Source organism: Falco biarmicus, chromosome 9, assembly GCF_023638135.1.
Source record: "Falco biarmicus isolate bFalBia1 chromosome 9, bFalBia1.pri, whole genome shotgun sequence".
NCBI classification, from domain to species: Eukaryota; Metazoa; Chordata; class Aves; order Falconiformes; family Falconidae; genus Falco; species Falco biarmicus.
The window spans coordinates 7036774-7060483 of record NC_079296.1 but is presented as its reverse complement, the minus strand read 5'-3'; the positions used below and the strand labels follow the sequence as shown (position 1 = coordinate 7060483).

At 54.9% G+C, this 23710-nt stretch overlaps 1 protein-coding gene across 5 annotated transcripts; it reads left to right on the top strand.

Annotated features, from left to right (window-relative positions):
* Positions 1-3809: 3809 nt before the first annotated feature.
* Positions 3810-22858, top strand: EGFL7 (EGF like domain multiple 7). 5 transcript variants are annotated; one of them, XM_056351167.1, is made up of 10 exons: positions 3812-3979; positions 8790-8858; positions 14353-14538; positions 16250-16372; positions 16576-16688; positions 17422-17517; positions 18922-19086; positions 19996-20060; positions 20426-20588; positions 22611-22858. In XM_056351167.1, exons 3-10 carry the CDS (start codon positions 14459-14461, stop codon positions 22631-22633), a joined length of 828 nt encoding a protein of 275 aa, XP_056207142.1. In that variant the 5' UTR covers positions 3812-3979; positions 8790-8858; positions 14353-14458; the 3' UTR covers positions 22634-22858. The 5 variants fall into 5 exon arrangements, with proteins under 5 accessions (XP_056207137.1, XP_056207141.1, XP_056207142.1 ...); XM_056351162.1 differs by having other exon boundaries at positions 3810-3979; positions 20426-22858; XM_056351163.1 differs by lacking the exon at positions 3812-3979 and adding an exon at positions 4111-4377 and having other exon boundaries at positions 20426-22858.
* The last annotated feature ends 852 nt before the right edge of the window (positions 22859-23710 follow it).

Genomic DNA, 23710 nt, shown 5'->3' with positions numbered 1-23710 from the left:
CTGGCTGCTGGGGATCTTGCCTTGGTACTGGTGGCTCTGAGCACCCTGGCAATGGCATGGGCACACTGCAGAGCAGCGCTGGGACTTGGCTCCAGGTCCCCACGGGTGCCCTGTGCATCCCATGTGCAGCATTTTCAGCAGCTGGAGAAATCAAGAGGTTGTTAAAGCATGAGGATGGCAGCCCAGGTTCAGTGGAGGACAAGCAGCTGAAGGTTTTGCTTTTCCTGCCCTGCTCCCTAAAGAGGTTCGGGTTTGAAATACCATTTCCTCTTACACTTTGATGCTCAAGCAAGCATCTTCTGCTTCTCCTGAGAAGAGAATTAAACCCCACAAAAACTTCACAACACCTAAAATTAGGAGTTAAATTGATGTAGCAGGTTTCACGCAGGAATCTAAAAGCAGTTCCTGGTTGTTAGTTGAGCAAGCAGCACAACATCCCTGTGGTGGGACTGGCGCTTTTATTATCTGCCGATGAGAAAGCAGGCAAGGGATGGTAAAATAGTTTTTTCCATGGAGAATACAGGAAGTCGGTGGAAACAGGACCCGGGCAGCCTGGATCCCATGCCCACACTCAGTGGCCAGGGACCATTCCCAGATGCAGTGTGCTCCCCAAGAAGCAGCTGTCACTCAGGGATTTGGAGTGGCCCAAGCTTGGAAACATTTTGCATGGTGTTTCTAAATCAGAAAAGTCTGGGCTAGCTCTGGGGGGGTGCAGCAGCGCTTTATGCTGGCTGAGGCTCTGACCCTCTCCTTCTGCAAGCAGCCTGCACATCCCTGCCAGACACAGCCGGGCTGCCCTTGGCTCACTGCGCTGGCAAAGCTCTACAAACTGAAGGGGTTTTTTTGCCATCTGATTTTGATTGCTGCATAGTAATTGACTTTATTATTTAAAGTATCAAATGTTGCTGTGGGACAGCATTTTCCCTGATACTCACATGTATGCTGATTAAACCCTGACTGACTGCAGCATCACAGCAGACAGCAGCATGCCAGCAGAGAGCAGCCCAAAAAGGCCAATAAAACAAACCAGGCAGGATTTAGTTTCTCAGGAGGAGTTGAAACTCAGAGGTAAAAAACACACTTAAGAGAAAAGTTCCTGTAGCAAAACCGTGGAGGAAAACTGATCATAAAGCAAACATGGCCTCAAACTTAAAGGGATCAGCGTGGGCAGGGAATATTCAACGGCAGCCACATCAGCTGACAGGAAAGCAGCATGCCACACTAATTGGCTAGTGCTAATGAGGAGCTAAAGCCCTCTCCATCCCCTTACTCAATTCATGCCTGAGAGGCCCTGAATGCCACCGAGTGGGGCAGAGTGGCCAGAGCAGGCTGCACAGACTTCGGAAAAGCATGTGTCCTGGCTCCCGGCTGCCTGCCCATCTGCACGCTCTGCTTTTGGTGGGTCCCACTGCCCCCGGCCACCGTGGGCTACCAAAAAGGTCACCTTGTGATGGCTGGGGAGGCTGCCAGGGAGCTTGTGCCTCAGTGTGCGCTGGAGGGGCTGCCAGCAGGAGGTTTGGGGACGATGGGGAGGTGCAGGCAGAAGCGGGGCTGGAGGCATGGCCGTGCGTGCCCGAGTGTGCAGCACCAACACCCCGTGGCTCCCTCCCTCCCTCTTGCACACCATAACTGAGCCTTGGCTGATGCCCAGGTTTTCGCCAGCACCAGCTTCCACTGGAGGATAGCAGCGGCTCTGCAAGATGAAGCGTCATGATTTCAAATTTAAAAATACCCATTCATATGGCCCCTGCTGACCACTTCCTGCTCCAGCAGCTACTACTAAAGATACTGAAGACGGGGTTTAGTCTTTGGGAGTCTGAAGGAAGCCTTTTCCACACATCCTTTTGCACTCCCGTGGCTTCACTGCAGAGGCCAGAGCAGTCCAGCTCCGTGCTCAGCTGCACGTGTGCATGGAGGTGTGGGTGGCCAGTGTCCCAGCTGTGCACCGCGACCTGTGTTCATTCTAGGACCAAGGACACAGGAAAGATGGCACAGGGCCAAGTGGTGGTTGTTGCAGCCTGATAAAATTTGGGTCTAGAGTTTTCCCCAAAGTTCATGGGCTTCAGTTTTGGGGGAGGATGCTAGGAGCCTTTGTGAAGGCTCTGTACATGTGCAGGATTAAGCCTGTGTGTCTGCTGATGGTGGAGAAAGTTGTCAGCTCTGGACCTGAGTTTCCAGTGTCCAGCATTTCTGATCTGAAACGAGCATCCAGTGCTGCCTCTTCTTGCATATGGTGTGTGTTGTCCATGCAAGCCCTGTAACTTTCCACAGGGAGATGCTGCTTAAAACTTAGCTCAGCACTGAGCAGAAAAACAGAGGGAGACAGACCTTCCCTACAAGTTAATGTAACATATGCACACAAACACACACAGCGTTTCATGCACAACCAAGCACAAACACACTCTTTTCGCTTGGAAGAGACTCCCCTGGACAGATGCACTCCCATGGAGTTCATCAGCTGGCAATGCTCACTGCAGGCAGCACGCAGTATATAAAATCACCTATTGCTGGAGAGAAGGATGAGTGGCAGAAAATAGCCTTTTAAAAACCGGTCTGCCAAGGAAAACAAGTGGGGTCTTTCTTTAGTCATGCATTTATATAAATAAACACAGAATATTTTGCAACTCCCAGGGGACTTGCCCAGAGTAATACTTTGCTGAATAAGGGTGGGAGTAATCCTTTGCTCAGCGTAAGCCTGTGCACAAGCACTCTGTGCTGCCCAGATCAGGAGGACCCAGGCGTGTGCGGCATGAGCTGGGGCTGCAGCTCTGCTCCAGGGGAGCCCCAGATGACACATGTCCCCAGACCCGTGCTGTGCACTCTGCCAGGACAGAAGGAAGATGTACAGGCTTCTGGGGGGGTCTTGTTGCCCCCACCTGCAGGCAGCAATGGCCTGGCAGCCACAGGGCTGCTTGCTTGGCAGCCTGATTGCACCTACCGCCACAGCCCTCATGTTCCAAACTATCTCCTTTCCTAGCATGGTCTGGATGAGAGTTTCACATTCCACTTAAAATTGTACTATTCCAAGTCACACATACAGACATATTAAATTTGAAGTCTTAATCAGCTTTGCATCAGAATAGTCTTGAAAATTAGGGCACTGGGGCGGTTGTTTCCACACTTCTTTCTAGTGCCCATCACTGAAGACACCACCTTTGCTGGGTGATGTCCTGCAGGTTTAGAGGCCCAAACGCCATGTACCTCACTCTTTCCTGACACGGGGACAGTGTCACAGCGATGACAAGCCATCCAACAAACTGACTTGACTGCTGCGCTGTAACCCAAATTTCAGGGCATCACAAATACCCCCAAAAGAGCTCCATTGGTGCCTAACATCAACATGGCTCCCTCTTAAGATGGCCGCCAGCCCTGCCATGCTTGGCACAGGTTGTGAGGGATGGCCAGACCCCATCCACCCCCTCTGAGGGGGAATGAGAGGTGCCTGGGTGGGCGCTGCTGAAATGTGCCCCACGCCAGCGAGGCAGGAGGGCAGGGGGCAGCAGCCATCTTGGGCCTGGTGTGAGGTGCCGGCAGGGAGCCCAGCCGGGCAGCTCTCTCCCTCCCCATGTCCCTGGGGACGGTGGTTGCCTCCTCTGCATTTTGGCACCCTGTGGCTGTCCCCGGTGGGCACGGTGTGGGGGTACCGCCCCACGGCCCCTCTCCCCCTCCGGGTGCGGGGCGGCCGTGTTTGTTCTCCTCGTGGCGCCCGTTATCAGCGCACAACACACACAGGAAGTCCTGTCTGGGATTGTCCATCCCCGGCCTGATTTATACAGGAAGAAAAGCATAAAAAGCCGCCCTTCCACCTCAGCAGCCACCTCCTGCCTGTGCGCGGCCGGCGGCCGGCCATGCCGGGGGTGCGAGGTGGGTGCCCAGGCCCGCCAGAGCCAGGGCGGCCAGGCAGGGATGGCCGCCGGGAGCCACGGGGGAGCACGGCGGTGGGGCTGCTCCCGGCGCAGCAGGGGACGGCGGGGAGCAGGTACCGTACGAGCCGCAGCCATCACGGCAGCAGGGATGGGGCGGGTGGGACGGGATGGGGAGCTGGCACTGGGGGCAGTGGGAGTGTGACCTCGCCAGGCCGGACCCTGTGAGCTCCAGGTGGGTTTTTGCCTCTGCTCAGGCAGAGATGATGGCAGGAGCCTTGGGGGCCGGTTGGACATACAGCACTGGGAAAGGGCTGCCGGAGCAAATGGATTTTTAAAGCATCCTTCGGCTGCTCCCAGCGAGGCTGGCTCTGCTGTCAGCCATGCCACGTGCCGAGCCGAGGAGCCTCTCCAGCACCACTTTGCTCAGAGCAGAGCCCAGCTTGCAGAATTACTATTTTTAATTCACCTCACTGGCACTCAGACTGTTTTCCAGGAGCAGAGAACTCAGAAGGTAAATCTTACCTCCTGTGCATGTAAAGGAAGGCTGCATACACTTGCACAAATACCTGTGAGACAGCTGGAAATTCTTAGCAAATCTCTTTCCTTCCCATAACTCATTCTCTTTTTCCATCTGCCTGCTCTCTGAACACCTTTGATATACCACTATGTTGCTCATCCTTCCACCTGCGCTGCCTCTGCCCACGCTCTCTCCCCTTTGTGCAGCGCACGGTGGTGCCACTCACCCTTGGCATGGCGGGACCCCGCACCGTGACACCACGCTGCTGATTTCAGATTGCACCACGGCAGCATTTGGCCCCTGCACAGGGGCAGGACAGGTGGGCAGGGAGCATCCCTGCTCTCCTGCAGACCTGAGGCTTGCCTTGGATGATGGCCGAGCCTGGAGCGTGCCGGGGTGTGTGTGCCAGGAGCTCAGCAAAGCCTCTCAAATTGATACCCGTGGAGCTGGGCGATTTGCATGCTATCTGTTTTCAGATACCTGCAGGCTTGTGGGTCCCACCATCCTAATCTGTGGCATTACACAAGGCGAGCAGGAGGCTTTCAGTGAGGCATCTGGGGTATTTGGGGATAAAAGGCTGACTGTGGATAGGAGCAGCTGGGATACCAGGCACTGGCTGTGTGGGAATATGAAGTAGGTCCACGGCAGTGAATGGCTTTTGGTAGAAATAATCCAGCATACTTTTTCCTAGGGTTTAAAATTCACTGAATCAATTCACTGGGCAGAGAATCAAACATAAGGAGAAATAACAAGGCTTTGTCAGTGATAAAATTAATTTAAAAGTGGTTTGGGAGGCTCTGCTACCGCTTGGGAAGCTGTGCGAGACAGAAGCCCAGATGTGGTGGCTGGACTCTGAGCCTCCTTAAAAATCCGCCTCTCCTTGGGGTAGAAGCAGAAAACACCGAGTCTGCCCTGGCAGATTTTTAATGTTATTCCCTGTGATCTAGCATTCATTCTGCTGATTGAGTTAGTCCCCCTCTATGCTTTTAAACTACCAGCTCTGCACAAGTTTCCCTAGAGGTAAGGAAGAGAAATTGAATCTGGGCTGCACACTCATTTGAGCCATTTCCCAGACTCAACTGCTGCAGATGGGGCTGGCTCTGGGGAGGCAGATTTACAAACTGCAACAAATTAGAGTAAACGAACCTGACTCACAGTCACATCAGCACCAGAAGGGCATGGCAAAACACAAGGGAAGATTTAACCTGAGGTTTCAGACCAGACAGATAAAGAAAAGGGTCTCTGCAAACAGAAGAGGACAATCAGAAATGTTGTTTCACTCTCCATCCTTTCTCCCAAAGTGAACACTTGGATTCCCATCCTGCCCGTAACCTGGGAGGTGACTGCAGAGAGGAGCTCTGCTCAGTGCAGGTTTCCAGAGCTGGAGACTTTCTTCTGACAGGGAAGGATAACTGGAGCAAAACCCCAGCTTTGTGTGAAATGCTCCCTCCTGAGCTGCTCACTGGGATGGTCGTGATGAAGGGACCGAGCTGTGCGTGCAACACACAGCTTTTCCCATTGCATTTCCCATGCGCTCCTTGGGGAGTGATTCACTGGGAAAATGCAGAGGGTAATGGTGGGGTGAAGGACCATTCCCTGATGACTAATGCCACTTTTTGCCAGGGAAATTTCATAAAAAGCTGCAAAATTTGGTTTATTCCTGGGTGAGATTAATCACTTGCTAGCTTCTATGCAGCAGCTATTACTGCCTAAATTTAAATAAGAGCTCATCTGTGTGCACAGAAGAGAAAATAAACCTGGCTACAGGATGTTGTCCTGCTCACACATTTGTTTTTGCACAGCTACAGCTAGGCTGCTGTATGTCTTTACGGTCACCTTAAGTTATAAACATATCGGTCCGGTCCTGAGATACTTAATGCTTGCGAAGTCCTTACTCAGGCAAAAAAACCCTCACTTTGTGGGAATCAGACCCCAGTCATAATATGCATAGCGCTGGGCAACTGGTGACGACAGACCAAGAGCTATGGGCCAAGTACTTCTCTTGGTTTGACCTGCTTTGATCCCACTGACATCAACGGATGCTTCTAGATTTCCACTGAGATAACTGGTCTGCAGCTGACACAACCGAGAACAATATGGGACATAATACAATAGTGGGAGGTTGTTTTCCTTACAGAGGTCTGTAGAACAGGGGCTGCTCCAAAGTTTACAAACAGCTTTATGAAAAGCCTCAGCAGAAGAGTTTGTCCTAAACCAGGAAAAGCCATTCCTCCTTTTTTCAGAAGCACCAAAAATTCCTGTTGCTTTAGCAAGTGCTTCCAGTTCTGTGCAATACCCTGCAGAGGCCAGTGAGAGCCCATTGTACACAGCAGGTATGGGGTCAGCCATGGCTTGTAGTAGTTAAAAAGTTTTGCATCTGTATGTGTGTCACTCTTCTGTTTGTCTCCCCATTCATCTGTCTCTATCTGCCACTTCAGCATCTCTAGCCCCAGTCTGGGGAAGCGTTCACATGCTTGGGCATCTCCCATTTACCGTGATGGGCTGCTAGCACTCCTTTCTCAAGAGAGGGTTCCTGATGTGGGACCTTAGTGCTGATTTCCTATTAATTTTCCTCTGTTAATCATTCCTTTTTCATGCCTCCAGAACCAGAGCAAAGTTGAGCCCACTCACCCCAGCTCCAGACACCCTCACACCCTCCAAGCTCACCTACCACGCAGGGAACCGGCTGCCAGTCCAGCCCACACCTCCAGCCCTCAATCCACTAGGGATGCTCTCAGGGTGATGTCGGATCTGGTGCCGCTGCCCGGGCGGGTGCGATGTGCTTGACAGGTCTGCAGGACGGGCTCTAGGAAATGGGGAGGGGTGTGAAAATCTCCCCCTCTCAGCCAGCCTGGTGCTCAGCCTGAGACCTGCTCCGGGCCAGCACTCAGCATGCCTCGTAGCTCACACTGCTGGTAAAACCAGTGGGAGACAAGGAGATTTCGACATTGTAAAATCTAAGGGGGAGGCTGGGCAGAAACATTTCTTTCTTGGCCTGGAGACAAGCATTAATATTAGATGTCGTGGGAGTACATTTCTAGTGTTCAAGGGAGAAAGCTTTGGAGGAAACATGTAAAACGCTGGTCCAGGGAGGACTTCAAATTCAGACAGACTTGCAGTCAGGAGCCAAAATCCCTTACTGCCTTTGTCGGAAACTCATCACACCGATACTAACTGAGCCAACAGATCTGATCTTCCCCCTCTCTGAACTGGCATAACTCCTCTGCTTTCAAGGGAACTTTGCCAGGCAGCGTCCTGGGGGATTTCCTCCCAGCATAATGAATATTAGCATATAAGACACTGAACCCTCCCTAAGAACAGAGGATTAAATGCTCTTTTAATGGGCTATATGCAGTTCTTAAGCAGCTGACATGGGCACTTGCCTGAGCAAAGATTTGACCCAGTAAATGGAACTGAAAAGCAAACATTTTGCAATTAAAATACTTGCAGAATTTTAAAATGCTGCAGTGCACTTAGGGAATAATTGTGTAATGGCTGAGAAGGCTTTAACGTAGACCTTGAAAGGTGGCATGCTCAGTCCTGTGCTGGGTCGTATTGTCCCGCAAGGGGCTGAAGGATGAGTGCCATGAGGAATGCTGGGTGTCAACAAATTAATCCCCTTTCTCACCATTAGATTTACACCTGGGATCCCAGGGACTCGTGCAAAGGTTGCCTGGGCAGTTAGGGGTCTTTGTCCTTAAATGAGCATGTGTGTGTGTGTACTGAAAACGGTAAAATATAGCGTTGGGGTACAGGGGGGGTGATCACAAATCAGTGTAGGGGAACTTGGATACATCCAGGAGAGTGTAAGCAGGAATGGGGCACCCTGTTCTCTTGCGCTCTTGGAAAATCCCAGCCTTGGGCACTAGGAAGGGGATAGCTGGAGGGGATAGCTGAGTGGTCAGCAAAGCCCTGGAGCTACATTAGGTGGAACCAGGGCTTCTGCCCTGCTCAGCCTTTGCTCGTACCCCTGCTGAACCCCAAAGGGTGTGAAGACACTGTGGGTCTGCCTGGCCTTTCCCATGGGTGTCACAGCAAGGTGATCTGCGCCGCAAGTTTGTGTGAGCAAGGGGAGGATCAGGACCCATAGGATGCTCCTAAAACACCCACTGTGCAGCCTGCACTGCACAGCAGGGAAGGCATGGGCTTCTCCGTGCCCTACCATGGCTATCACAGTGTCCGTGCCTCTCCGGCACACCATCGAGCCTTTGCGGTGTGAGCTCTGTGCCAATGCCAGACACAGGTACGCTGTGGCCACGATCCGACTTTCATCCTCCACCCCACTCTGCAAGGACCTTTGGGAGCATCCAGGGAACCCCACACCAGGTCCATCCACACCAGCAAGTCACTGATCTCTGCCTGCATGACAAGGGGGGTGTAACAGCAGGCTTTTTCTGTTCTAACAGTAAGAAATCAAGATGCTCCTTAAGAAAAGGATCCCTGCCCAGGGCAAGTGGTGGAGGACCACGGATAAGGTGAGTGTCTTGGCGGCAAAATTAAATCTTGTGCTTTCAGTATGGTCAGATGGACGAGCTTTCCTTTGGCTTCCAAAAGCATTTTGCAATTATTAGACAAGTTGGGTATCAGGCTCTGATCATCTCCCCCATACACCAGAAAAAACAATAACACTTTCTGCATAATGAGATAATTGCCGTCCCTTCAAGACTCTTGGGAAAAGTTGCCTGTGCTTCATGCTTATGAGATTAAGTGAGCTGAAACCATTCCCCAGAGGTAGGCTGGATCCAGACAGTGAGCAAACATGTTTGTGCCTTGTGAGATGCTGTGTAACACGGAGCTGCACTTCCACCAGCATCATCAAGCCTCTTCCTTGCTGCTGGGAGGGATCCCGTCTCCCTTGCGCTCCGTCCTCCCAGCAATGAAGCTCCATCTTCACCAGCATGTCCCAGAGCCAATCCCCCTCTGCTCTGCTCCCCTCCCCAGGGAGGATCTCACCAAAGCAGTTTATGTTCCTTTTACACCGGTCCACCCGAAAGCCCCATGCCAACACACCTGGCACCCATCAGCCTCCCTGGAGGGTGCAGCACGACCTGAGGCAGCTCCAGTTCAACCAGCAGCCTCAGCATATCCATTAGGAAATACAGGGGATGGGCCAGTGATCTCAGTTGCTCTTTTGGAGCCATTATGGCTTAACTGGTAAATAATTCCTTTAAATGCTTACATGCTTTCAAAAAAATTGCAAAGCTTAATGGGAACAAATATTCCCAGGGGGTTGTATCCTGCCATTCATTTGCACATCAGACCCCTGCTATCTTTAAGGCTAGTTCTGTGCATGGGCAGGCGCCTAAGTCATTTGAAAAACAATAAGCCTCTGTACTCTAATTTCCCAGAGAAAAATGCAGACAAAACAAGTGGCAGTTTGGCACAAACCGAACTGCAGAAATCGCTTTGATAAATAACTGGGCATTTAACACAAGAAGCCTGTAGGCAGCTGGGGGGTTGGCCTGCCCAGCCTGTCCCAGGGCAGGTGCTGGCAAGCCAGCAGGGCTTCACCCTGCGTGGGGCTGTCTGGTGCCTTTGGGTGGCTCTCCGGGTCGATCCTCAGGCTGCTCCACAGCTAAGGGGGGATCCAGGGAATCCTTTAAGCATCCTTTAGGGCTCGCTACAAACCAGCCTCCCTGTCCTGGCAGTTTGTCTGCTTCTGGAGGACTTTGCTGTTGTAATGAGCTCGTGGGGGGCTAACGGGGCACGGGGACATGCTATGGACTGGTGCGGCGTGTGAGGTCTGCAACCTAGGGAAAGATTATGTCCTCTTGGGGAGTGCAGAACCACAGGGGTTTTTAGCAAAAAGAAAAAAATTTGCCCTGGCCACTGCACTGGTGATGGACTGGGAGTCTAAACACCCCTGGGCAAGGGGCTGTGGGCTATGGTGGGATCTCCCTCTCCTGCCATTAATCCCCTGCCCACGCAGGCAAGCTGATCTGGGGAAGGGGGCGGGGGGGGCAGGGTCTTGCATCCTCGCAGTGTGGGGCATGCAGAAACGGGCTGGCAGTGCTGTGGGGTGCAGCCTGCCGTGGGGAGCCTGCAGGTAAGGCTCCAGATCAATGCCAGGGCAGGGAACCCCTGCAATCCCATCTCAGTTGGGGCCAGCAAGGCAGCGACAACATATGGGGCAAAACACCAGTGTGTGTCCCCACCCTGGGCTGGGCTTCTCCAGGGGGTCCTGCCCTGTCCCTGCATGTCCCCCCTGCAGGACTAGGCTTCTCCAGGGGGTCCTGCCCTGTCCCTGCTTGTCCCCTCCGCAGGACCAGACTTCTCTGGGAGGTCCTGCCGTGTCGCTGCGTGTCCCCCGGGGAGCCGGGGCACCTCGGCGGGGGCGCGGGGGCAGGTGGCGGCTGGCGGGGGCCGGCGGGGCGGGGGCAGGCGGAGGCTCCCCGGGCCCCGGCGCTTCCCCCCGGCCGGGAGGCTCCGCTTTCCTCCCGCCGGGAGCTCATTGGGCCGGGGCGGAGGGACCGGCTCGGGCCGGGGGAGGAAATGCGCGGGGGGCCGCGGCGCGGCGGCGACTCCGCGGCTCCGGCACCGCCGCCGCCACCGGTGAGTCCCAGCGGGCGCCGCCCGCGCTCGGCACGCCCGGGGGGGGCCCGGCCGCATCCTCCGCCGGGGACGGACGGGGGGGGGCGGGGGACGTTTCGCAGAGCGGGACTCGCTGCCGCAGCGGGAGCGCCCGGGGGTCCCGGCGGGGAGCGCGGGGGCGGGGGGGGGCGGCCCGGGAGGTGTCCCCGGGGCGGCGGCGGCGGCGGGGCTGCGGGCAGTGCCCGGGCTCCGCCTGCCGCGGGGAGCAGCGCCCGGGGAGCGGGGCTCGGCCTGCTGCGGGCCGGGGTGCGCATCCCTGCGCCGGGCTGCGCCGTCCCCGTGTCCCCGCAGCCCGCTCCCCGGTACCGGTGTCCCCGCCGCCCGCTCCTCCGTCCCCGTGTCCCCGCAGCCCGCTCCTCCGTCCCCGTGTCCCTGCAGCCCGCTCCGTGGTACCCGTGTCCCTGCAGCCCGTTCCGCCGTCCCCGTGTCCCCGCAGCCCAGTCCTCCGTCCCCGTGTCCCTGCAGCCCGCTCCGCGGTACCCGTGTCCCTGCATCCCTGCTCCGCGGCGCCTGCATCCCCGCAGCCCGCTCCGCCGTGTCCCCCTCCCTGCTCCACCGCACCCACATCCCTGTGGCTGTGCCCCGCGGTGCCTGCATCCCAGCCTGCGCAGGGGACAGCTGGAGGTGTTTGTAAGGGAAAATCCATCTCCCCGCTGCGGTTGCTGACCCTCTCCAGGACGGTTTGGCTCTAAGGGCACAGACCGGATCCAGTGCACAGCTGGGAGTAGCAGTTTCACCTGTAGAACCAGGCCAGGCTGTTGCTGTTGTGTTCCCGTGAGGGTAATTGCATCCTCTTGAGGGACTGGATTCATTGCAACCCTTGGCAGACAGACCCCGATTCCTGCTGCTGCCATCAGCTGGAGTTTTAGCCTTGGTTTCATGGGAAGAGCTGGACAAAACACTGCTCACTCACACGGTGGGTTGTATTTTCCCGTTGGTTGCTGTGGCCAGTTATGCAAGAGCAGACTTAGGGGAGTTATGGGAACATTTCTGGCTGGTGGGAGAGGGACCCCCAGATCACAGAAGCACGGGGGAGACTTTGCTGCCCCCCTGAAACAGCACAAGCTCAGAGGCACCCACATAGTTTCACTTGCCAGACCATGGGGCTTCACATCTTCATTTCAGGGACTAGAAAGGCAGTGACAAAAAACTCTGGGTTTGTTTTCTTAAGCATGAAAAGGTTTTCCTTAAGTTGTGGGCTTTAAGAGTATTAGAATAGTAGTGGCAACAGGTTGGAGGATCTTCTGTGGCTTTAAAGAGGCTGATTTTCATAAATTCATGAAAAAGACAAGTATAGACTACCATGTTTCCACTTTTGAAACTTTTTCTGGTATGAAGCAACTATAATTTTATGACCCAGAGGGACACTGTGACCGCTTGAAGTAGGGCAATGCTGCTCCATTTCAAAGCAAAAAACCAAACTCTGTATATTTTAGACTTGTGCCCTGTGTTTCTTGCCTTCCCCATAGGGAAAGCTCCCACAGCAGTCACGGGAATCCTGTGGGAGGATGGAGATGGTTGGCAAAGTTTGACTTAAGAGACTTCTGGAGAAGCACCGCTAGTCTGGGCATCTGTGATTGTAAGGAAAATATGTGTCCCAGTATAGCCCTGGGAAAAGCTGGCTGGCTGAGCAGTGGGGAGTTAGCCCATCTGTGCACACTAGTGTCGCTGGGATGTCTCCAGGAGGACTGGGGAGAAAGCAAGTTTCTTCACTATATTTTTAAATCCTTCCTGCAGAATGACCAAGATTCCATTTCCTGATGGTGGAGATACCATATATTAATCATTAGAAGATGAAATTTATTGTTACGTTGGGAGGAGAATGGAGGACTACAGGCTTTTATCACCAAAATCATGCTTATACCCTCAAAGCTGGGCTTGTATGGAGGTGAAGATGGGTCTGGGCACCTGCAGTTCCCTGCTGGGCTGCAGCTGCATGGGAATAGCTGGTACCATGGTAGGAGCAGGGTGGGTGTGTTGTGACCTGGAGCCAGACCCTCAGCTTCTGCCAAGTTCAGGGACTGAGTGAGGTCCTGATTGCATTTTATAACAATACAAAATAACAAATGACAAAAATCCTCCCTATTGCTCAGCCAGGCAGAGCCGCGTGCCCTGCTCGTGGACTGAGATGAGTCCTGGGCTGGGTGAGGAGGGGAAGGGGCTGCTCAGCCAGCGATCTGCCTTGCTCAGCGCTATCGCTGCGTGGAAATAAGCACAAGATGTTTGATATTAAGGGGCAGGAAGGCACCAGGCTGGTTTCTCTCCAGATGCGGGTCTTCACCTCTGCGTGCCTTGGGTTTCTTCACCTGCACAAAGGAAAAGATGTTATGGAGTGCCTTGGAGAAGGGCTTTGAGACCTGCAGGGTCTGCAGATTTGGAATGGTTATCTGCAACAACTTGACTTGGCATTAGGAATTGTCCCAAAGGAGTTTGAGGATAAGCCTGCAACTCTCCAGCCCAATCCCACTGCATATCACCTGGGGATTTTAAAACGTTTATTTGCAGCTCACCATATTTGCAGTTTCAGAAGGGTATTTCTTGTGTTGCCTCCCTGTAAAGCCACTCCTTTTTCAAGGTTTAATTAGAAAAACTGATTCTTTCTTTAATTGGCATATATTTAAGGTGGCTTGCTTTATTTCTTCCTCCTTTAACTGCTGCCATCCGGAGGCCAACTGGTTTGTTTAAATTAGATACTGTTCACATTAGATACTGTTATTGACCATCTTCAGCTTCGTTTCATATTTTTCCTTTGCTAGAAAATCAAAGCCTCTTTATTTGCAAGTCAGTACTGACTCTGCAGACGGTACATATGGCCCTTACAGCACTTTTCTCTGGCAAGAACTTGTATTTTAAAGAGAAGAAGATCAGATTTCAGTGTGTTATGTGGTGGGAAAAGCAGCTTTACAATGCTGTATGGATTAAGAAATTAAGGGCCATTGTTTTGCCCTTGCTGCCTGGAATTGGCAGGGTATTTCATGCGACACAGGTCCCTTCCCTGCCCCTCAAGAAGTGACTGTGTGGCCCCCAGCATCTCTTGTGTGCTGGGCCAGGCGTCCCCCCAGGGTCAATCGCTGTTGAACTGAGTGGGGCAAAGTGGGTTTGTGCCTGGAGGAGCACCTGCCTTGCCAGGGGTTCACAGGAACAACTTGGCAATGGCTGTGTCCCCGCTTCCCCTGGGCTTTAGCATGTCACACTGCTCTGTTGCCAGCAAGTGTGCTCCTGCCCCAGCCCCTTGTGCTGCCCTCAGAGGGCCTGCGCTGACCCAGCACTGTCCCTCTGATCCCGGCAGCGGGGGCTGACCCCGACCCCACAGCTCTGTCAGACGTCACCGGCTGGGACCGACACGGTGTGTTCACACCGCTTTTCTCTCGGTTGCAGGGTTCCCCGCTGAAGGGTGAGACATGCAGTAGGAGCCAGCGCATCCCACCAAAGAACGAGACTCGGTTGTGCCGCGCAGCCCTGGGTGCCGCGGGACGGACAGGACATGCACTGCATCGCTACCCTGATCTCGGGACTCCTCTTCATCCTCAGTGTGACCAGCACAGATGGCTTTGCCAGGGCAGGGTAAGCCCCCATTTAGTCTGCATCCCTCGGGTGTGCACATCTGCACATCACAGCGAGGTGCAGTGTGGTAAGAGCCCTTGTTCAGACAGCCGGGTTTCATGTGCACAGGCAGCTCACCGGGCTGGCAGGGAGGTGGGAAAAGGCTCTGCCGAGTCCTCTCGGGGCAGCCAGGGCTCAACAGCCCTTTGCTGGTTGTTTGCTTTGTCAGGGAAACAAAAAAACCTCTCAGAGAAAATGCTCTGGCTCTGTTTAGCTCCGTGCAGAGGACACAAAGACACTCTGAGCTTTTTATGTGGGAGAGTCAAAAGCTAATCAGGCCCTCAGCTGTTCATGAATTATTGTTGTGTCTTTCAAGCACATCCTTGCAGAAAAATATGTGTGCAATGTTGCTATCACACCAATCGAGCTTTGCAAACAAGCCATCAAAGGAGGATGCTGCCTCCCAGCTCTAAGGAGATGCACTGCCCAGGAGATGCAGGGGTGGAAATCCCCAGCGGTTGTTGCCTGCTGTGCCCTGTGTTCTCTGGGATGCTGCGGCAGCTGCGGTCCATGGTCCCATAAGCCCAGGAGTGGCAGCTCCTGTGATTCCCCTTCTCTTTCCAGGAACTGGGTCTGACAAGGCGCCCTGGATCCCAGCACATCCTGGACAGGCACAGCTCAGCTCCCACTGGGTCAGAGCAAGCCCAGAGCTCAGTGCCCCAGTTTCTTGCACAGCCAAAAGGAGCTCGACTCAGCACCCGCCCCCCAGATACAGCTCACATTTTCTGCAGTTTGTTTTTACGTTGAAATACTCTCCTCTAGCATTAAACCTTTTGCATTCTGGTCATGACTAAAACCACAGGCTGAATTCCTTGCTTGCACGCACAGGCTGCAGCTATAGCTTTAGTCTAAATGTTGCAAAGCAAACAATTGCCATTTAAAAATTGCATCGTCTATAGCATTAATCAGTGAGGCTGAGAGGAGTTTTCTGAAGTTAATGGAAGCCATCTGATGTCCATGCTAATTCCCAGGCTTTTTATTCTAGTTTCTAATTGGGCTGGGAGGCTGAGACGAGTAGATGAGTTTCTCAGTGGGACTGACCTGCTTGGGCTGGAAAGTGTTGAAAAAAAGAGTTTTTTACCAAGACCACTTTGGCTGTTAACCTTGGGAAAGTTTTTGACTGGATCACAGTTATCTTAGGAGGACTGGAGGGCGACTTTCATCTGGCCTTTACTGTTTTGTGGTGAGCTTGACCCTTCCTGTGAAATCATCAATTTTTTGGTGACCACAGGGGCATCCGTTTCAGGAGTGCAAAAGTCTCAGAAAGGAAAAATCCACCCAGAAAGTGAGTCATTCTAGGGGAAGGGAGGTGATGAATGGAAGGAGAACTGCTTTGAGTAAATTTCCCCTAAATCTGGGCCCCGACTGCTCCCCTGGGATGGAGGGACTGTGTCGGGTGAGTGTACGAGGAGGCATCAGCGCCTTCGGGCAGGGGCTGGGGAGGAGGCCGTGCAGCCTGCAGTGCTCAAGCTTTGTGTTGCTGCCCTGAAACAGCTTGAAGTAGCCTCCTGGGTCACTTGGGCAATTAGCTGTTGCCGTTTAAATAGCCCTTTGTAGAGAGGAACTGTCAGGCCGTGCCCCGAGCTGGTGTAAATCGGTGGAGTGCCTTTGCCCCAGGGAGGAGCAGTGGGTTGGTTTTTAGCCGGTGTCTGATCTGCTCCCCTCTGCTCAGCCGCAGAGTCTGTGCCGCAACACCGCAGAGCCAGGCAGCCGCCTACACCGAGTCCCACGTCCAGCCCGTGTACCAGCCCTACCTCACCACCTGCCAGGGCCACCGCCTCTGCAGCACCTACAGGTGAGGGCAGCTGCCTGCACCACGGACCTGCTCCCAGCGACCCGAGGGGGCTGTGGAAGCGGGGAGTCCTGCCTTGATCCACGGGGAAGAGGCTCCTGCCCCTAGGCAGGGGGTGCCAGCGCAGGGGGGCTGACCCACAACAGGATGGGGGGCTGGGGGGCAGATGCTCCGTCACCCAGCTCAGCTCCATCCTTGCATTGCAGGACCATCTACAGGGTTGCCTACCGGCAGGCGTACAAGCAGATATCCCAGCCTGTGGCCTCATGCTGCCCCGGCTGGAGCAGGGCTAACAGCCACACGCTCAGCTGCAACAGAGGTAAGAGGCTGCCGTGCCACCCCGGTGCCAGTGCTCGGCCTTCCCCAGGCCGGTGGGCCGGGTAGCTCATGTCCCTGGAAGAGGCCCCAGCAGCCAGCTCTCTTATTCACCAGCACTTTGCCTGTCAGGCAGATTCTCCCTGTAGGAAAGCATTTAAATTTTTGGTGTCACAACCAAATGCGGTTCAATTTGTGATTAATTCCCAGCCTTTCTCTGCTGCCTCGCAGGCCTTTTTCCTTTGGGATCGCTTATTAACTTTATAGTTACCAGAGGATAAATAAAATGAGTAAGTCCTTGCTGTATAAATCAGTGGTAATGGAAGAGAAATGCTTTCAGGAGGCAATTGTGATGTACAACACAAAACAAATGCAAAACACATCAGGAGCTAGTCCATCCCCAGATGAGCTCAGAGCACAGCACCAGAGGCTTCACAGGACCCGCTGCTGCCTGTCGCCCCCCCTCCCTGTGCTGGCCACAGGCGTCTCGGCCTCTTCCAGGCTGCAAAACCGAGGTCCTGTTCATCCCACCCATCCTGTGACCTGTGCACCCCGGCCAAGTCAACCCCTCCACCGGTGCAGGGCTGGGGCAGAGCATCCTGCCCACAGGCTGGTGCTGGGGTGCGTTTTGGGGTGTCTGTACATGCTGTGTGTGTACACGCATCCACGGTGGCAGGGAGGGAGCTTGGGACCCCCAGAGCTGCCTGGTGACACTGTTCTTGTGTTTTGTCTTGCAGCTCTCTGCTGGGTGCCATGCCAGAACGGCGGGAGCTGCACCTTCCCCGGCAGATGTGCCTGCCCACCCGGCTGGACGGGGCAAGCCTGCCAGACAGGTACTGGCCATGCTGCTCCCCTCCGGGCTCCCTGCATCGGGCCTGCCCCACTGCCACTGGGAGAGCTTCTCTGGGAGCCACAGGGCTGCCATAGGGCTCTGGAGGTCCTCTGCCCATGGACCAGTCCCTTGGGGGGGGACAGGGACCAGCACCATGGCTCCTCACCAAGCCTTGGCACATGCCTGGTGCTACTTAGACCGCAGAGGGGAACCAGTGTGTTACCCCTCTGCACACACACGTGCACACCTACACGTATTGCTCCAGGGCAGTGATGCCTGATGGTCTGGGCAGGAAAGGATGGGAAGCTCAGCTCCCAGGGGAGCTCTGACCTCCCTGTGGCTGCCTCAGTGCTCCCAGCCCTCGTGTGCAGCCCTGGCATCCACGTTGCCTCTCTGCTGCTGCTCTGTGCTGGGTCAGCGTGAACAGAGGCTGCACTCCGCCGCAACTGTGCAGCCAGCAAAAGCCTTTCTGCAGAGCAGCCGTCGCACTCGTGGAGTGGGCCTGAGACTGCATATTTGTAATCACCCATGTCCCTGGCTTTGTAAACTCTTGCTGTAAACTAAGGTGCCCATTTACTGCAGAGACTAAATCTGTAAACTGGAAATATCCAGGGGTGGAGGAGAAGCCTGGTGATCTCCAGGCACCGAGCTCTTTTCCAGCATGAAAGCAGCCTGATGCTCCTTGCCAGAGCACAGGGAAATCAGGCAGCATGGTCCAAACCCCTGCCACAGCATTTCCCGGCTTTCCACCCTCCAGTAAGGCAGGGGAGGAGTGTGTGGCATTGACCCATGCTGGGCCAGGGAGGGCTGAGCACATCGCTGACAGCTCCGGCTCCAGCGCAGGGGGGAAAGGATTTTCCCACTGCCTAAAACAGATTCACCCGGGCGTGGGAAGCGGTTCAGCTCATTTTGCTTTGTGGGAACAGCTTTAATAACTCCCCCGTGTGAGGAGAGGTTACTAGGTTTTGTACACACTTGAAAGGCTGATAGCTCCTCGCCACAGCTGGCTGGAACCAAAACCCCGGCCATAAATCCAGGATGAGAGCCAAGCGCTGCCTGCGCCCGCTTGGCCAGAGCTGGGACATTTCTGACCACAGCTTTTGTTTCTGGATCTTTTGTGGAGGGGAGCGGGCGGAGGGAAGGAGGCCAGATCCCCCTCGAGGTTGGCCCAGGTTTACTCCAGCCGGGTGCAAAAGCACTGGCAGGTCTTTTGCTCACACCCTGCAGTGCTGACAGCACCCAGACCTGTGCCCAGCACAAATACCAGTTGTTTGGGGCGCATGGCTTGGGCACTTGTTGGGGTCCCATTGCATCCTCACTGTGCCTAAGCCCGTGCGCGCCCCTCGCCCCTGGTAAGCGCCTCCTCACCACCTCTGCCCTCGCTGAGCTGTAGCTGTGGTTTCAGACATGGACGAGTGTGCCAGCCAGAGCCACGGGTGCGGCCAGCTCTGCGTCAACACGGCTGGGAGCTACCACTGTGCCTGCCGGGATGGCTTCAGCCTCACTGCCGACAACAAGGCGTGCCAGCCCCTGGTGCCAGCGCCCGAGCCCGAAACCTTCAGCCAAGCAGGTAACCTGTCCCTCCGTTTCAGCCCCTGGCTGCTCGGGGCCCTCAGTGAAAGCTGGGATTAACACTCAGCATTGCAGGGTGGCTGGAGCAGGAATGACAAGAGACAGGAGGGGGGGTGACAGCCAGAACCCCTCAGCTTTATTCTCAGTGACCCAGGAGTCCCTCTACCACCCAAACAACCTCTCCTGTGCACAAATCCGGCCCCTGGTCTGTCTGCAAGGGTGACAGAGCCTGGCTGTGGCTTGCGGTGTCTGGGACATGGCTGTTCTCTCCATCATCATCATCCTTCCTGCAGGGCAAGTCCGGAGCCATGAGGAGCGGCGGGCGCCGCTGGTGATGGCCCATTATTACTTTTGGTACGCGCTGTGACACTTCAAACTCGTACCGTGAGTAATAATGCGCTGTGGCCAGCACAGGCATCATGCAGTAAACGCCTGGGAGACCAGGGCACCGTCTGCACGTGCCCCACAAGCCACCTGCCTTTATCCCCTGTTCAGGGCCCTCAGCGTGGACGATCCTTTGTGCACACCCTGGGACAGGGCAGACCCGGATGCCCACTAATCTGACAACATGGGCACGAAAGGCCAGGCTTCATCAGATGTCTTATCCTTTAAGCATCACCCCACTGCCTGAAAAATTCCCCACTTCGTTGCAGGTACTCCAGCAGCAAGGAGAGGCTTGTGCACGTTAGCAGCAGGACTAGATGCCAGTGCTTGCAGCAGGCATTGGATCCGATTGATGCTCTGAGGGCTGGTCCTGACGGGGCAGACCTGGGGGGCTCACTAGGAGGGGAGCAGAAAGCAGCAGAGCTTGGCCTGAGCCCTGCAGCAATGTCTCTCCCCAGCACCTTCCGCTTCACCCCAGGCAATGGGCTTTTACTCAGTGACCTTCTCTTGGTCACTTTTTCAGGTCCTCCCAGTGAAATGAAGGAAGAAATGGAAGACCTGAAGAGCAGAGTGGAAGCGCTGGAGCAGGTGAGCTTTCAGCACACGCCTCGGCCCTGCCGTGTCCGGCCTCCCCTGCCCTGTTGCAGCACAAGACCGCACTCAGCCAGCTCCCACCCGGGGCTGTTTGCAGCCAGGGTTTTCCTCCGCCCCGGTTCTATTTTTAACGTTGTGCTGGCCTCAGGCCCCAGCGATCCCAGCTGTGCTCCACGCTGCAGCAGCGCCCATGCAGCAGCTCTTCCAGCCCAGCGACACCCTTTGAACATAACCAAAGCCCCACGAGCCGCTCGGCATGCCGCCCCGGTGGGGTGCACCCCGGCAGCAGTGTGCTGCGTCCCGCTGGGTGGTCCTCCTGGCTGGGGAGGACACACTCACAGCTCCCCTTCTCCCTGCAGAAGCTGCAGTTGGTGCTGGCCCCCTTCCATAACCTCATGCCATCTGCGCCGGAGGATGTCGGTGCAGACCCCATCAGCCGGCTGTCCCACTCCCTCCAACAACTGGACAGAATTGACTCCTTGAGTGAGCAGATCTCTTTCCTTGAGGAGCGGCTGGAAACATGTAAGTGCCTGGAAAAAGCAGGGGTGAAGTATGTCACTCCTCCCACACCGGCCACGGTGAGCAGATGTGGGCCAACGAGATCAGTAACACATATGCCATTATTAATCTATATCTCCCTCAAGCTCAGCAGCCTGTAATTAATAAAAGATGAACACAAACAGCCCATTAGCTTAATTTCAAAGCTGTTTCTATGGCTGCACCATCTGACTGCCTGCCCTTGTAGCAGCCAAAAATCCTAAGATCAGCACATGGAAATGTGGCTCTGGGGCAGAGACAGCCCACTCTGAGCAGCGGGTCACATCACGTAGTCATCACCCTCGCTGGCTGCATTCCCTTCCTGTACCGTTATAACTTAGTCCTTAGAAAAGGAACTCCAGCCCTTAGGAAATTAACTGTCCAAAAAGTCAATCAGGAAAGTTTAGGGAGCATGCAGAAGCTGGCAGATTTATGAGCCTGGGAAATTTTAGGCATTTCTTTTTGAAGCCTACAGACCAGTCCTTTGCCAAGCAGTGGACCAGAGAGGGTCTCGCAAGTAGCAGACTGAAGAAGGGAGGCTGGTGAGAGCTGTCATGTGTGAAATGGCTGAAGGCGGGGGGTCCTGCCCTCTGTGTCCCCACGGCACCACAGAGCAGGACAGGGCAGTGTCCCCTCGGGTCCCTGAGGTGTGTGCAGAGCCCTCTGGAGCACTGCAGCTTGACTCAAAAGCAGAGCACAAACCATATAACGCTTTATTTTGTTAGGCAGCTCTTTGCAGCTCATTTTCCCATTAATTCCAGCCAAACACGCCCAGAAACTAGGCATGGCTGGGCCAGCTCAGGAGCTGGTGTGCAGCAGCAGCAGCAGCAGCAGCCTGGTGCTCATGGCAGAGGGGTGGAAAGTCTAAGGGGAAACTGTGTCAGGGCATATCCAGTCCCAGTTCACTGCCTGCAGTAATGGCTTAGATATAAAAGACTTCAAAGAACTTGTTTGAAGACTAAATAGCTGCAAATAGACACTTAAAAAACATCTCAGAAAGGGGTAATCATCAGAACCACCGAGTGTTCCAGCAGACAGAGTTTCCTAGTAGTGCCCTGTACATATTATTAGTGACAGCACCAAGGAATGTGAGCAGTATCACAAGGTAACATGGATTTATTCCAAGGGATGACTCCTAAGTCCTGAAATTAACTTCTGCCAAGCCTGTTCTGGCAAGCAAAACTTGTTTTTGTCCCTCTTATGGTCTTGAAAGTCCCTGGAGGACATGAGCCTGTCCTTTCGTACTCCAGCAAGCACTGGGGCTTGCAGGGCATCCCACAGAGAGTGAAGCAGCCATCCATTTTCTGTGCCTTGTGAAGCATGTCACCAATGAATGCTGAGACACAACTGCACTCTCCAATTATCTGCCCAGTGGGGATGTGTGTAGGGACTGAAAAACTTTTCCTTTAAACCACCAGTGAAGGCACAAGGTCAGATCTCTTGAAGCCATAAACGTTTTAGCCCCTCTCAGTCTGAATTACCTGCAGTTCAGCACAGACTGGCAATGCTTGGCTGTGACACAGCCAGTCAGCAGCACGACAGGCTCACAACTGCATGTCGCTGTGCCACAGTTGCCCCGTGCGGTCCCTTCCCCAGCCCACAGAGCCCCCCGGGCACTGGGGACTTTGGGGACCAGCAGCACCTGCTTTCAATTACTGTCACACAGAGCCACTGGCTGTGTCTGCAGTGGGGACAGGCTGGTCCCAGCCTTCCATCCTGGGACAGCCAGTGTTATTGTCCCCCGTGCCTTGGGACGCTTCGCTCAGACCTTCCCAGGCCAAGGCGAGGACTGCGGCACACCGGGGAGGCGAGAGTGACACTCCCAGATGTGGCAGGACAGAGCCAGCCTGGGGCTGTTTGGCAAAGGGAAAGCAGCAAGTGTGGGTGACGCTCAGAGAGGCTGAGGTCAACCTCATCCTTCTTGGGGAAAGAGACAAACGAAACCCTGGCTAACAGCATCGCTGCATTGTTTGGGTGTTGGGTTTGTTTTTTTTTCCATCTTCCCAGGTTCCTGCAAGAATGAACTCTAGCAGAGCACCCAAGGAACTGGAGCAGGCCCCAGGCTGGGGACAAAGCCACACCACCTACAGGAAGGCACGGGGTAGCAGAAGGCTGGTTTCCCATCAGCATCTCCATCATTTGCTCTTCCAGCTCACCTTATCAAAGGTCATGCCGTTACTTCCAAACCGGACTCTGAGCCCTCAGCATCTCACCCCCTTCCTGCTGGAGAGGCAGAAAATAAATGCCTTACCTCATGCCGTTAGTGCCTGTCCGGCTGTGCCAGAGAGACTGGCTGTACACGAAGCCGCGTGGTGCTTTGCTTTACTGGGCTTTTCCTTAGCGTTACCCTGGCACGTGGGCTCCCAGGGAGCACAGGGCTGGCTGCGCTGCCTGCCCAGCGGAGCATGGACCTGGCCGGAGAGAACAGCTGCCCCCTGCCATGCTCCCCCTGCCTACTCCCACCCAAAAAAGGTGGGGACAAGCCCCGCGTTTGGAGGGCTACAGCCCAAAAGGGCTTGTGGCAGAGGGGACAGCCCCCAGCTGGGCATCAGAGCAGGGGACGGGTGTGACTGTTCCCCGCAGAGGTGCTGCGCTGGCTGGGTACAGGGAGCGGGTGCCCATCCCTGCAGCTCCTGTTCTGCTCTCTGGAACCAGCCTCCCTCCCGAAGTGCTGGAGGTGGCTGGGCCTCACTGCTGCTTAGCGTGGCCACTGCAGCAGCTTGCTCTGAATTTACCTGTCCCTGCTTGCAGTCCTCTGCACCATCCCTGTGCCCCACAGAGCAGCAACAAGGGTGATGCTTTTACTGGGGCCTGAAGGTGCGGAGAATCTGATTTCACTTCCTTTAATAGAAAACCTTTCCCTGTGACACTCCCATCATCAGTACAGATCAGACGGGGACAACCCGTGCCACTCAGTTTGCCAACAGGGTGAGGCCAAGGAAGGAGGGACAGTCCTTTGCATGCCTGGACTGGGGAACAGAGGTCTGGCACACCCAGGTGTTTACACTGGCACAAGCACCGGGTGTTGAGTTAGCTGGTCCCTCCCAGACTCAACAGCCACGGCGCTGTCAGCCTGCGGCGCACACCCCCCTACCTCCCCGCCAGCA